Source organism: Ranitomeya variabilis, chromosome 1 (genome assembly GCF_051348905.1).
Source record: "Ranitomeya variabilis isolate aRanVar5 chromosome 1, aRanVar5.hap1, whole genome shotgun sequence".
NCBI lineage: Eukaryota > Metazoa > Chordata > Amphibia > Anura > Dendrobatidae > Ranitomeya > Ranitomeya variabilis.
Window position 1 is genome coordinate 942,572,713 of NC_135232.1, and position 15,980 is coordinate 942,588,692.

The 15,980-nt window shown below is 46.9% G+C and overlaps 1 protein-coding gene across 5 annotated transcripts in view; it reads right to left on the minus strand.

Moving 5' to 3' along the window:
* The window catches only part of ELF2 (E74 like ETS transcription factor 2), a 149,129-nt gene that overhangs the window by 10,095 nt on the left and 123,054 nt on the right, over window positions 1-15,980 (minus strand). For 3 of the 5 annotated variants that reach the window (XM_077279184.1, XM_077279183.1, XM_077279186.1), the window contains 3 exons: window positions 11,758-11,874; window positions 10,081-10,254; window positions 9,847-9,933 (listed from right to left, as the gene is read on the minus strand). In XM_077279184.1, the coding sequence (XP_077135299.1) occupies window positions 9,847-9,933; window positions 10,081-10,254; window positions 11,758-11,874 (378 nt within the window). The remainder of the gene's footprint in view (window positions 1-9,846; window positions 9,934-10,080; window positions 10,255-11,757; window positions 11,875-15,980) is intronic. The other 2 variants (XM_077279185.1, XM_077279187.1) reach the window with 1 other exon arrangement.

The window sequence follows — 15,980 nt, forward strand, 5'->3', positions numbered from 1 at the left end:
AAATAAATTGTTTATTTTTTCTTGTACATGGAAAATACTGACATCTGAATCAGGTCCAACTTATTGGAGCAAATATAACAAAAAACATAATAGACAACTGCACCTACTAGCCAGTCTGTAAGAGACATGTTCCATCTACATGGCCTGAGGGGTCTAGCCAGTCTGCAAGAGACCTGTTCCATCTACATGGCCTGAGGTGTCTAGCCAGTCTGTAAGAGACCTGTTCCATCTACATGGCCTGAGGGGTCTAGCCAGTCTGCAAGAGACCTGTTCCATCTACACTACCTGAGGTGTCTAGCCGGTCTGTAATAGACCTGTTCCATCTACATGGCCTGAGGTGTCTAGCCAGTCTGCAAGAGACCTGTTCCATCTACACTGCCTGAGGTGTCTAGCCGGTCTGTAATAGACCTGTTCCATCTACATGGCCTGAGGTGTCTAGCCAGTCTGCAAGAGACCTGTTCCATCTACATGGCCTGAGGGGTCTAGCCAGTCTGCAAGAGACCTGTTCCATCTACACTGCCTGAGGTGTCTAGCCGGTCTGTAATAGACCTGTTCCATCTACATGGCCTGAGGTGTCTAGCCAGTCTGCAAGAGACCTGTTCCATCTACATGGCCTGAGGGGTCTAGCCAGTCTGCAAGAGACCTGTTCCATCTACATGGCCTGAGGTGTCTAGCTAGTCTGCAAGAGACCTATTCCGTCTACATGGCCTGAGGTGTCTAGCCAGTCTGCAAGAGACCTATTCCGTCTACATGGCCTGAGGTGTCTAGCCAGTCTGCAAGAGACCTGTTCCGTCTACATGGCCTGAGGTGTTTAGCCAGTCTGTAAGAGACCTGTTCCATCTACATGGCCTGAGGTGTGCACATGGATGATTAATACAGAACGATTAAAGGGAACCTGTCACCCCCAAAATCGATGGTGAGGTAAGCTCACCGTCATCAGGGGCTTATCTACAGCATTCTGTAATGCTGTAGATAAGCCGCCGATGTTACCTGAAAGAGGAGAAAAAGACGTTAGATTATACTCACCCAGGGGCGGTCCCGCTCCGATGGGCGTCTCAGGTCCGCTCCGGCGCCTCCTATCTTCATTCCATGACATCCTCTTCTGGTCTTCACGCCGCAGCTCCGGTGCAGGCGTACTATGTCTGCCCTGTTGAGGGCAGAGCAAAGTACTGCAGGTGCCGGGCCTCTCTGACCTTTCCGGCACCTGCGCACTGCAGTACTTTGCTCTGCCCTCAACAGGGCAGACATAGTACACCTGCACCGGGGCTGCGGCATGAAGACCAGAAGAGGACGTCATGGAATGAAGATAGGAGGCGCCGGAGTGGACCTGAGACACCCATCGGACCGGACCGCAGTGGGACCGCCCCTGGGTGAGTATAATCTAATCTCTTTTTCTCCTCTTTCAGGTAACATCGGGAGCTTATCTACAGCATTACAGAATGCTGTAGATAAGCCCCTGATGACGGTGAGCTTACCTCACCATCGATTTTGGGGGTGACAGGTTCCCTTTAAGAAGTAGCAGATCCCTAACCCCTTAGTGACAGAGCCAATTTCGACCTTAATGACCAAACCATCAATTACAATTCTGACCACGGTCACTTTATGAGGTACTAACTCTGGAACGCTTCATTGGATCCTACTGATTCTGATTGCGTTTTTTGTGACATATTGTTAGTCATGTTAAAATTTCTTCAATATGACTTCTGTTCATGAAAAAAAGGAAATTTGGCAAAAATTTTGAAAATGTTGCAATTTTCAAACCTTTAATTCTTTTGTTAGGACGTTAGAAGGGTTAAAATTTGACCAGCGATTTCTCATTTTGCCAACAAAATAAAAAAATTTTTCAGGGACCACCTCACATTTGAAGTGAGTTGGGGGGGCAATATGACAGGCAATACTCCGAAGTGACACCATTCTAAAAATTGCACCCCTCAAGGTGCTCAAAACCACATTCAAGAAGTTTATTAACCCTTCAGGTGCTTCACAAGAACTAAAGCAATGTGGAAGGAGGAAATTAACATTTTACTATTTTCCCACAAACATTTTTTTCTTCACAAGGGAATTAATGGTGGGCGCCATGTAGCGTTTGGAGACCCTTGATGTACCTAAACAGTGGAAACCCCCTTAATTCTAACTCCAACCCTAACACAGCCCTACCCCTGACCCTAATCCCAACCGTATCCCAAACCCTAACCCTATCCCCTACACCCCAATCCCAGTCCCAACACCTACCCTAGCTCTAACATCAACCCCAACTGTAAAGAAAGGAATAGATAGATCATACTACAGGAGAGAGAAAATGGGAATTCAGGTTTTTTTTTTTGTGATTGCCGTTATTCGGTAATTAACGGTGATCACAAGACTGGGGACGGTAAAAACCATGTTCACTAAATGCTAAAACTGAGCTACCATTATGATTCTCCAGGTAATTATGAGTTTGCAGATACCAAACATGTATAGATTCTTTTTTATTTAGGTGAAAAAAAACCACCCACATTTGTTAACCCCTTTCTGCCAGCTGATGGGATAGTATGTCAGCTGGCAGACTCCCCCGCTTTGAGGTGGGCTCTGGCGGTGATCCGTCATCGGGGATCATCGGTGCATTGCCATAACAACCTGAGGTCTCCTTGAGACCTCTATGGTTGTTGATGGCAGATTGCTGTGAGTGCCACACTGTGGTCGGCGCTCAAAGCAATGCTGCATTTCTGCTACATAGAGGTGATCTGTGCTTCACCTCTATGTAGCAGAGGCGATCGTGTAGTGCATGCTTCTAGCCTCCTATGGAGGCTATTGAATCATGCCAAAAAAAAAAAAGGGTTTAAAAATATAATAAAAATATAAAAGTTCAAATCACCCCCCTTTCGCCCCAATCAAAATAAAATAAAAAACAAAAATCAAACCTACACATATTTGGCATCGCAGCGTTCAGAATTGCCTAATCTATCAATAGAAAAAAAAAAAAAATAACCTGATCACTAAACGGCGTAGCGAGAAAAAAAATCAAAACGCCAAAATTACGTTTTTTGGTCGCCGCAACATTGCATTAAAATGCAATAACGGGCTATCAAAAAAACGTATCTGCACAAAAGTAGTATAATTAAAAACTTCAGCTCGGCACGCAAAAAATAAACCCTCACCCAACCCCAGGTCACGAAAAATGGAGAAGTTACGGGTATCGGAAAATGGCGCAATTTTATTTAATTTTTTTTAGCAAATTTTGGAATTTTTTTTCACTACTTGGATAAAAAAGAACCTAGACATGTTTGGTGTCTATGAACTCGTAACGACCTGGAGAATAATAATGGCAGGTCAGTTTTAGCATTTAGTGAACCTAGCAAAAAACGTCAAACAAAAAACAAGTGTGGGATTGCATTTTTTTTGCTATTTCATTGAACTTGGATTTATTTCCCTGCTTTCTGATACACAACATGGTAAAACCAATGGTATCGTTCAAAAGTACAACTCGTGCCGCAAAAAATAAGCCCTCACATGGCCATATTGATGGAAAAATAAAAAAAAGTTAGGGCTCTGGAAAGAAGGGGAGCGAAAAACAAAAACACGAAAAAAGAACTGGGGGTTGAGGGGTTAAAAAAGGTGTCATTTTCCAGGACCTGCAACATCTGCATTTTTCAGGATCTGGGTGAGAGCTTATTTTTTTTGTGCGCCGAGACGACTGTTTTATTGATACCATTTTAGGGTAGATACAGTTTTTTTATTGTTGCACCGTTTTCTGATCAGATTCTTTTTACATTTTGATACATCGGGCTTTTCTGAACGCAGCGATACCAATTTTTTTTTTATTATTATTGTTTTATTTTGAATAGGGCAAAAGGGGGGTGATTTGGATTTTTACATTTTTTCCACACTTTTTACTTGCTTCAATAGTTTCCTTAGGAGACTTGACGCTTCCATCTTCTGATCGCTTGTGTTACACATAGCAGGAATAATCATCTGCAACGACAGCTGGCCATGGGCCAAGGTTCATAGCAGATCTGCAATGACAAGCATAGAAGGTCTTCTGCAGACTGCCGGTTGTCATGCCAACCTATTGGTGCCCCTCGATCATGAGGCAAGGGTGCCGCTGGGCGGAGTTTGTGACACTCTTCCGGTGCACTCATGTAAAATGCCGCAGTCAGATTGACAGCGAGATTTAACATGTTAACAGTCCCAGGTGGGTTGAGATACCACCCACGGCTGTAAGGGGCACATGACAGCTGATTAAATCAGCTGTCATATGCCTGAAAAGATGCGGGGTCAGTGCTGGCATCAAAGAGAAGGAGACGACCTATGACGCACCTATAGATCGTAGGTCGTAAATGGGCTAAATGCCGCTCAGAGCTAGTCCTAGTCGCTGCTGTAAGACTAACATCTTGTGTCGAATAGGCTCAGCTCCTAAACCCATTCTAGAACTGGGGCAGGAAGGGGTTGAAAAAAAAAATTGAACGACATTCCATGCCACATTGGGTTTGCCACAAATGACTTGTGTACTGCTAGCGCAGCTGGTAAGATTTTAGTAGATCAAGTATTTTTTAGAAATGCTCATTTCTGAAAGCAATTTATTAGGCCTGCATAGCTGATGTTTTTGTGGATGGAGAGGTCCACCATTCCCATTTTATTTTGAACTACAACTTTTCCTGTATAAAATTGGATCCCTGAACATCTGCAGTCAACATCAGCAGTCAGTGGCAAATGAAGAGTTTTGACAAACCAGAAAAGTTTCCTAGTTTTTTGTTTTGTTTTTTAAACAAAAACAGATACTAGATTTCCTGGGAGAGATCTCTCTATAGTCTCTAAATAAACACGTGCACAAGCAGAAATAGACTTTCTTTTGTATAAACCAAGCATGCTCTGATCTGAGCAGTGATCACTGAGCAGGGGTTAGGGAAGGTGAGCTGTGACATCGCACATTGTAACTGGTGGATCCTGCATTACCTACTTATCTCACTGTAATCCTGACAGATGATAATTAGTGATGAGCGAGTGTACTCGTTGCTTGGGTGGTCTCTGAGTATTTGTGACTGCTCGGAGATTTAGTTTTCATCGCCACAGCTGCATGATTTACAGCTGATAGACAGCTTGAATACATGTGGGGGTTCCCTAGCAACCAGGCAACCCCTACATGTACTCAGGCTGGCTAGTAGCTGTAAATCATGCAGCTGTGTCAACAAAAACTAAATGTCCGAGCAGTCACAAATACTCGGAGACCACCCGAGCGTGCTTGGGAAAACCGGAGCAACGAGTGTACTCGCTCATCACTAATGATAATGAGACTGATGAAAAGTCTTTCGTAAATAACAGGAAATGTGAAAACTGCAAGATTTATGCCAGAGTCACACTACCATATAACACGGCAGAGTGCTACGAGTGTAAACATGGCATAGCACTCGGCCCAGTGTTATACTATGGGGCAGCTCAGATCCGTCATTATTTTGTTATGGCGATTCGGCATGAGAACAATCATAACATGCTGCGATTGGCAGCGACACTCGGCTCACTCACACCTATACAAGTCTATGGGTGTGAATGAAACATCGCACTGCACTTGGATATCACGTAAGTGCAGTGAGATTCCCACGGACGCTGGCAGCAGAGGGGATGGAGGAATTACTGCCTCCATCGCAGAAGCCGGGGGTCATTAGCATATCACAGCCGATGCTTCACGCAAATGTGGCTCCGGAAAACATACGTTATAATGGGACCTTGTCATTAGATTCATGCTACCCGAATTACAAGCAGCATGAATAAGACAAGAGGCTGCTTCATGAAGCCCGCAGGCACTGTAGACCCCTGGGCGATCTTTGCCCGCTCCATGGGGCCGCCAACAGCACATTCAATTGAAATGTATTGCTGAGCAGAGACTCTCTACACAGCAATACTTATGCCAAGCAATCAGAGGCCAGCAGCTGACATCGGAGTGCCGGCACGGCAGCATATGATATCACGGACACATGCAAGCATGCGGATGTCAGCATTGGCCTGATTGGCTGGCGGCTTGCATTAGCATTACTGTGCAGAGTCTCTGAACTCCAATACATTTCAATTGAATGTGCGTCCAAGGGCACAAATTCTACTGAAATAAAGTCTGTCGGCGGCGTCTGTCATCGAGGGGTCTACAGTACAGTGCCAGCGGCCACATGTGCACGGAACACAGGACAGATTAAAAGAAGCTTGCTTTTTTTTTTCCTCTCTTTTATGTGTATAGGAAGAAAGGAAGAACAGCACAATAGGGAACATATCTACAGTCTGGGGACATTATTACAAGATGGGGACCAGGATGGGGGGGGGGGGGGAAACAGGCATTACTACAAGATGGGGACCAGGATAGGGGGGAAAAGGCATTACTACAAGATGGGGACCAGGATAGGGGGGGAACAGGCATTACTACAAGATGGGGACCAGGATAGGGGGGAACAGGCATTACTACAAGATGGGGACCAGGATTGGGGGGGGGGGGGGGGAACAGGCATTACTACAAGATGGGGACCAGGATGGGGGGGGGGGGGGAACAGGCATTACTACAAGATGGGGACCAGGATGGGGGGGGGAACAGGCATTACTACAAGATGGGGACCAGGATAGGGGGGGGAACAGGCATTACTACAAGATGGGGACCAGGATTGGGGGGGGGGGGGGAACAGGCATTACTACAAGATGGGGACCAGGATGGGGGGGGGGGGGACAGGCATTACTACAAGATGAGGACCAGGATAGGGGGGGGGGGGACAGGCACTACTACAAGATGGGGAGGGGGGAACAGGCATTACTACAAGATGGGGACCAGGATAGGGGGGAACAGGCATTACTACAAGATGGGGACCAGGATGGGGGGGGGGAACAGGCATTACTACAAGATGGGGACCAGGATGGGGGGGGGGAACAGGCACTACTACAAGATGGGGACCAGGATGGGGGGGGGGGGGGGGGGAAACGGGCATTACTACAAGATGGGGACCAGGATGGGGGGGGGGGACAGGCATTACTACAAGATGAGGACCAGGATAGGGGGGGGGGACAGGCATTACTACAAGATGGGGACCAGGATGGGGGGGGGAACAGGCATTACTACAAGATGGGGACCAGGATGGGGGGGGGGGGAACAGGCATTACTACAAGATGGGGACCAGGATGGGGGGGGGAACAGGCACTACTACAAGATGGGGACCAGGATGGGGGGGGGGAACAGGCATTACTACAAGATGGGGACCAGGATGGGGGGGGGGGACAGGCATTACTACAAGATGAGGACCAGGATAGGGGGGAACAGGCATCACTACAAGATGGGGACCAGGATTGGGGGGGGGGGAACAGGCATTACTACAAGATGGGGAGGGGGGAACAGGCATTACTACAAGATGGGGACCAGGATAGGGGGGAACAGGCATTACTACAAGATGGGGACCAGGATGGGGGGGGGGAACAGGCATTACTACAAGATGGGGACCAGGATGGGGGGGGGAACAGGCACTACTACAAGATGGGGACCAGGATGGGGGGGGGGGGGGGGGGAACGGGCATTACTACAAGATGGGGACCAGGATGGGGGGGGGGGGGGGGAACAGGCATTACTACAAGATGGGGACCAGGATGGGGGGGGGGGGGGAACAGGCATTACTACAAGATGGGGACCAGGATGGGGGGGGGGAACAGGCATTACTACAAGATGGGGACCAGGATGGGGGGGGGGGACAGGCATTACTACAAGATGAGGACCAGGATAGGGGGGAACAGGCATCACTACAAGATGGGGACCAGGATTGGGGGGGGGGGGAACAGGCATTACTACAAGATGGGGAGGGGGGAACAGGCATTACTACAAGATGGGGACCAGGATAGGGGGGAACAGGCATTACTACAAGATGGGGACCAGGATGGGGGGGGGGAACAGGCATTACTACAAGATGGGGACCAGGATGGGGGGGGGACCAGGCACTACTACAAGATGGGGACCAGGATGGGGGGGGGGGGGGGGGAACGGGCATTACTACAAGATGGGGACCAGGATGGGGGGGGGGGAACAGGCATTACTACAAGATGGGGACCAGGATGGGGGGGGGGGGGGAACAGGCATTACTACAAGATGGGGACCAGGATGGGGGGGGGGAACAGGCATTACTACAAGATGGGGACCAGGATGGGGGGGGGGGGGGAACAGGCATTACTACAAGATGGGGACCAGGATGGGGGGGGGAACAGGCACTACTACAAGATGGGGACCAGGATGGGGGGGGGGAACAGGCATTACTACAAGATGGGGACCAGGATGGGGGGGGGGAACAGGCATTACTACAAGATGGGGACCAGGATAGGGGGGAACAGGCATTACTACAAGATGGGGACCAGGATGGGGGGGGGGACAGGCATTACTACAAGATGGGGACCAGGATGGGGGGGAACAGGCATTACTACAAGATGGGGACCAGGATGGGGGGGGGGACAGGCATTACTACAAGATGGGGACCAGGATGGGGGGGAACAGGCATTACTACAAGATGGGGACCAGGATGGGGGGGGGAACAGGCATTACTACAAGATGGGGACCAGGATGGGGGGGGGGGGGGGGACAGGCATTACTACAAGATGGGGACCAGGATAGGGGGGAACAGGCATTACTACAAGATGGGGACCAGGATGGGGGGGGGAACAGGCATTACTACAAGATGGGGACCAGGATGGGGGGGGAACAGGCATTACTACAAGATGGGGACCAGGATGGGGGGGGGGGGACAGGCATTACTACAAGATGGGGACCAGGATAGGGGGGAACAGGCATTACTACAAGATGGGGACCAGGATGGGGGGGGGGGGTGAACAGGCATTACTACAAGATGGGGACCAGGATGGGGGGGGGGGACAGGCATTACTACAAGATGGGGACCAGGATGGGGGGGAAACAGGCTTTACTACAAGATGGGGACCAGGATGGGGGGGAACAGGCATTACAAGATGGGGACCAGGATAGGGGGGAACAGGCATTACTACAAGATGGGGACCAGGATGGGGGGGGGGAACAGGCATTACTACAAGATGGGGACCAGGATGGGGGGGGGGACAGGCATTACTACAAGATGGGGCACTTTACTACAAGATGTTTGCTAGAATTACTATACAGTGCTAATTGTACGACAATATTACTGTATGTGGCTATTTGGAGAAAACAAAATTGAGAAAATAAATAATAAAGCATGAAAAAATATTTTGCCACTAAAAGTGCTATTTTATATAAGTTAAAGTAAACAAAAAAATTGCACATTTGCTATCACCACATCCATAACAACCCAAGCACTAAAGTAAATATAATAAACATGGCAAAAATGTTCAAATGGTGTATAGAAAGGAAAAATGGTACAAATAAAAATGTCTCTTTATCCTTCAAAGTATGCGGCCTCCCAAATGCAGTTTATTTTTCTATATAAAGGCCCATACACCCAGCCTAGTTTGAGACCCCTGAAATAGATAATGGCTTTGTGACAGCAGCCGGGTATGTTTTACCCTGAAAAGCTAGCTGGGGGCTATAGAGTTTTGACTAGTCTGGTGCAGCCCCCCACTGGCTTCTCCTAGCCCCCTTCCAGTTGACTGACCGTTCTCTCCCACACATGTACAATGGGAGCGACCTGTCAAGTAGAGGAGGGAGAAGCCAGTCAGGGACCGCACCGGACTAGTCAGATCTCTCTTTAGTCCTCAGCCGGCTTTTCAAATGACATTCTCTGAAATGCTGCAGTTTTTGGAGTAAATTACCTAGCTGCGGTCACACAGCCCGACTGATTCATGCTGCAGGAATCGGGATATCGTGACAGCTTCCATGTAATGTGTTTTTTTTTCTCTTTCTTTGCTGTAAGCTCTTTTTACCTTTTCCTTCCCGTGGTTTCTTCTTTATGCTCAAATCTGGCGAACCGTTGGCAAATGTTGGCTGCTGCATCTTTGGTTTACGACCAGCTGTACATAGAAATACAGTAAAGGCCATTAGAACACTTAATTGATATAACAGAATATGTATAAAGCGATTACTGCTCCCTACTGGAATACAGCACTACATTTTAGATCCAGGCATCAGAAAAATCTGTAGAAATTAATTGAAATTACCTTTTTTCTTTTTCATGGGCTCTCCAAGCTCAATAGATATTGGGATGGGGGAGGAATCCATGGGCTCAGAGTCCTCAGTGGACACTTCCACCACAGTCTCCGTGATCACGTCTGGCCTCATGGCAGCATGGATGAACTCTGGGGTGGACACACATGGTGGTACATACACTTCTACTGTAAGAGGGAAGCAAGTACACACATTAGTTTCCCCCACCATGCACCTACTCTGTAACACTGCTGCCTTTCCATCTATTGTACAAGGATATACCGGTTAAATGCAGTGCATGGCATTACCATAGCTCCGGGGAATTTGTAGCTGCCATCTACCGGACTATATTTATTGGGTGATATTACTACTAGTGTGTTTGCACAAGAAAACAAATCACTCTGGTGTTAAAGTGCTTCTCCAAAGATCTACTTCACAGTAGCAAAACCAGTGACAGCTGTCTTTCCCTGTACACATAGTAAAATGCTAGGACTGCGTTAAAGTAGTTGCATAGGGTTATTAACGAATTACTAGTGCCACAACTACACTTTTTATATCACTATAAAATATTAACATAACCCACAGCCTTAAAGTTCAGATTAAAACTACCATTGTGTCTTCAGCATGTGTGCAGACATATGCATCTCCGTGGTTACAGACTACAGACAAATCTTGTGTAGCGCGATCCCACTAAGTAACATACGGTACATCCAGTAGGTCATGAAGTAGTAATTACAGAGGAGACGTACACAAGTCTAGCTGTAGTTTAGAATATGGATATGTGCAGGAGCTTTAGAAGCAGACATCATACAGAGATTAGAGCAGTGCATATGGGGGTACTGGACCTTTAGGACATCTCCAGGTTATATGTAGATCAGCGGCAGGGCAATGTCTTCAGGGACAGGTCTGTTCTCCCACTAGCCTAATATTGGGCCATATTTCACTACTCATTAATACAGAAGGCTTATAACAAAGATCACTGCTAACCTCTGAATATCTCTGTCTGCTATGTACACTGTTACACAGGTTGGCTGGCTCATAAAGACATGGGTATTTGGACATCATACAGGATCTAATGTTCGAGACCCCCACTATCAGTACAAAAACAATTTTGGAGGACTCTAGTAGTGCTTGTGTTACAGGGGCAGGATTTATCAGACCAGACACCGTCTATTACTGCATTTGACAGGGCTTGCAGACACATGACTCCGCTGACCGCCAGAGTGGCCATAATTTGCCAACAATTGTATCTGATGACAAACCCCATAAAGGGATTGTCCACTAGTCAGGTAACCGCTTATCAATTACGATATTCCGCCATATAAAATAACAGTCTGTATACCCCTACGGTGTCCGCGCTGGGTTTCCCAGGAATCACATGACGTATGTCACATGAGCACTGCAGCCAATCTGTGGCAGCTAATGGATGGCATCACTCGTTTCCTTCAGATGAAACTGACATCAGGAAGGCATTACCAGCTATCCTGTGGATTGGTGATAAAGGGGTTGTCTAGTGAAAACAAGTTAACGTGCTCACTCCCACTACTGTGTTTTTGTTTGGAACCAGGAATTAGCAAAGTGGTAAGTTGCACAGGACAAGAACTGGTTAATTTCATATTTGTTAATTAATTGTGCAAGAATCAAGCTTGTTAGCATGCCAACACAGTAAGTGAAGGGAAAACAAAGTGTACCTGGGGGGCTCCTGGAATCCCGGAGGATGGTGGGAGACTCCATGTGTAGCAGAGCCTCTGCTGCCTCAATGGTCTTATCTGTGCAGTGGACATTGCTGCTGTGTACAGACGCTTCAACTGTGAAAGCAGAAAACCCTGGCATTAGAGATGGAAACATTTAGCACAGAATACTTTGGATCCTTCAGCTAGAAGTGAGGTTATGCTCCGGAGATGCAGCGTTGAGGCACCTTAATTCCTTTCACAATCCAGAAGTCCTGGTAGCCTCCACTATGGAGAACGTCACTCTGCAGGCTTGTCACTTTTCTCATCCAGAGGCAATGTCATAATATAATAGGTGGCCCATGCCAACGCCCAAACTACTAATTAGGAGTAATGAGTTTATTTTGTTTTTTTCACTCGAGGTTTTCCTCACTTGTGCTGATGAATAATGCACTTGATTACTACACAAGCCTGCAGAGCATGCACATGGAGACACGAGTTATACTTCACAGTAGCCTGAAGCAACAGTTTTCTTCTTTGCAAATCTCTACCAGACTCCAGAATGGCGGCTGTGCCTTGTGAAGCAGCAATATGGAATTAGGGTGGAATAGTGATGAACATGCTGGCTGAATTAACCAGACATTCACACAACCAGTCTCAGCACAATGTTTAAGCTATGTATGTAATATAGTGTAGGTTTTACAATACCTACTAATCGCCATCTTGCCAGGTTTCTAGAGCCGTTCTAGAACTCTTTTGCCCCATGTGACCCGCATTGCTGGCTCACCCGGCTCTGAGCCGCTCGCCCAGTGTCCATAGTTAGGGTAAAGCAACATCCAGCCACGTGAACCCATGAGCCATGATTTCATGTCACGTGGGTAAGAAGAGGACCAGCGTGCTGTTGGCAGCCAGGGAAAGTGGCGATCGCTAGGTATTTTACACTACATTACATACCTAAACAGTAAGGATTGGGGAATACAATTTCTGCTGAGACTTCTTTACTTACTGCTGAACAGACAATACAAGGACTTTTCTTCCCTCTATTTCACAATTGGCTGAATATAGTCAATTTAACAGTGTAAAACAGTCAACACAACAGTCACCCATCATGTAACAACTATGGACATTGATTTTGGCTTTTCACAATGGCGAATGCTTGGATTTTGAAAAGAAACTTAAATTATCTAAAGGAAAAAAAAGTGTTCATTTATTCAGTGCAAGCTACCAGGTTTTGATCATCATCCTTTAAGGCTAAGTTCACACGTTGCAGAATTTCCACGGAAATTTCCGCGGCAATTCTGCAGCTCCTGCCGCGGGTATATCGCATGCGGAATTGGCATGCATATTCCCGCAGAAAACTAGCGTTTTGCAAACATAATTAGCTTGCAGAATGCTAGCGTTTTCCAAGCGATCTGTAGCATCGCTTGGAAAACTGATTGACAGGTTGGTCACACTTGCCAAACATAGTGTTTGACAAGTGTGACCAACTTTTTACTATTGATGCTGCCTATGCAGGTTATACTCACCTTCCGCAAACAGCCGATCTCCTCAGCGGCTTCCGTTCCTATAGATGGTGTGTGTGCAGGACCTTCAATGACGTCACGGTCACGTGATGTCATCACGGTCATGTGACCGCGACGTCATCGCAGGTCCTGCACACACACCATCTATAGGAACGGCAGCCACGTGCAGCGCTGAGAGGCGGGAAGGCTCCGGGGCCATCAGAGGGTGAGTATATCAAGATTTTTTATTTTAATTCTTTTTTTTTTTTTTTACAATTATATGGTGCCCAGTCCGTGGAGGAGAGGCTCCTCTCCTCCACCCTGGGTACCAACCGCACATGATCTGCTTACTTCCCCCATGGTGGGCATAGCCCCATGCGGAAAGTAAGCAGATCAATGCATTCCTAGGTGTGCGGAATCCCCGCGATTCCGCAAATTTAATGAACATGCTGGGTTTTTTTTTATGGAATGCGATTCCGCTCAGGAAAAAAATGCAGTATGTGCACAAAAAATGCGGATTGCATTCTATTAAATAGGATGCTTAATGTGAGCGTTTTTTTCGCGGTTTTATAGTGTTTTTATAGCGGAAAACCGTGAAAAACTGTGAAAAATCTGCTACATGTGCACATAGCCTAAATGTACATAAGGCCCCAGAACATGGCTGGTGGACAGAGAAGTTACAGGGAATGGAAAGGTGAGTAAATGTCATTCTTATTATTTTCTGCATTAGGGCCATATGTAACGTTATAGGGGTTTTCCATATTAAAGTAGTTACCATCCAGCCACGGGATAGGTGATAACTTGTTGACTGGTGGGTGTCTGACTGCTCGAAACTGCACCAATAAGCACAACAGGGAACTATTCTTCCTGCTAGAATGGTGTAGCAATGCACATACTCATCCACCCCCCATTCCTCCCCTCAGCTTTCTTCAGCAGCCCCAAAGAGGAAGCGGTTAGATGTTCAGCCTGCCGCCCCATTTTGTAATGGGGATAAAAATTCATGGTTTTGCCCGCTGGTGCGGATCCCAAAAGTGCGACAGTGAACAAGGTGTAAACGTTACATTCCTAAGATAGGCAATAACCTAAAAAAAGGGGTCTAGATCATAAGAACTGCAGAGAGCAGTTCTGCATAGAGTTGAAGTGTGCATGCTAAACCTCTGTTCCATTCATTCTCTATGGGACTGACAAAAACACCTGCGCTCTGAACATCGCTTTCTCCAGCAGGGATATTCCTAATTATTATACAATGGTGTAAATACGCTCAGTTATGGGGTCAATTCTCCTTCATCATTTTTACTGTCAAAGTGGCACTGCTGTACAAGGACCTGCTCCGTTCACATACATAGGGCTGTGGTGCACTTCCCTACACTGCAGATGGCAGTGCTGCTGTGAAGGGGGGAAAAATGCTGCTGCCCCTGTTCTTTTGCAAGGTCCTGACAATCAGACCCCTTCTGATCAGTAAGTAAAATACCATTATGTTTAATGTTGGGGGGACCTCCTTTAGGCTGGAGTCACAAACAAATTATACAAAAAAAAAAATTGGTCCGTTTTACATGGACGAGAATCGCAGAAATGTTCCCTGACCAGTGATCCGTATGTCATCCGTGTGCAGTGCGAGGATGCGATTTTCTCGCATGTAGACATCCGTGTGGCGAGATTTTCTTGCCGGCTTACAAAATGGACATATAATGGATCCATGGGCTCAAATATTCGTGAAACACACATATATATATACTAGATGGTGGCCCGATTCTAACGCATCGGGTATTCTAGAATATGTATGTCCACGTAGTATATTGCACAGCCCACGTAGTATATTGCCCAGCCACGTAGTATACAGCACAGAGCCACATAGTATATTGCCCAGTTACGTAGTATATTGCCCAGTGACATAGTATACAGCACAGAGCCACGTAGTATATTGGCCAGTGACGTAGTATATTGCCCAGTGACGTAGTATATTGCCCAGTGACGTAGTATATTGGCCAGTGACGTAGTATATTGCCCAGCTACGTAGTATATTGCCCAGCTACGTAGTATATTGCCCAGCCATGTATGACACAGGTATAAAAAATAAACATATACTCACCTTCCGCAGGCGCGTTGTAGCTGTCGCCTGTGTGGGGAGCAGGCAGCAGCTTCCGGTCCCAGGGTGTGATGACGTCGCAGTCACATGACCGTGACGTCACGGCAGGTCCTTTCCGCGCAGGCGCGCAGGACTTGTGATGATGCATTCCTTTCATTAACTGCACAAACAGATCTGAGTAGTGAGGTCTCGGTAGCATAACTTTTCCTTTTTGGCAGCATTGAGTAAACTGATTGTCAGATGGTTTTTCATCAATGAAATTCAGAGAGTCGCAGTTAGAGCAAACTGCATTCATATTCCCACAGTAGTGTTCATGAATTGTACTTTCATTGTCTGTTACGTAATGTGCAAGTTGTTGAATATTGTCCTGGTCGTGCCTTAGTTGGTAGAGCATTCGTTTTTTTATGAATTTGGCGATCATGTTGTTCCTGTCGTACGACAGTTTGTTGTGGTGTCTCCTGTTGGCGACGTTGTCTGTGAGATGCCGCATCCTGGGCTTGTCTGGCGGCAGTTTGTTGTGGTGTCTCCTGTTCCCGATGTTGTCGTTTTCTTGCTGCTGCTTTTCTGTCATCCTCATTGGCGTATTTTCGTTTACGACCCATTCTAAGATAGAAACACAGGGAGATGCCACCCATACAGGGAGACGCAGGCACACA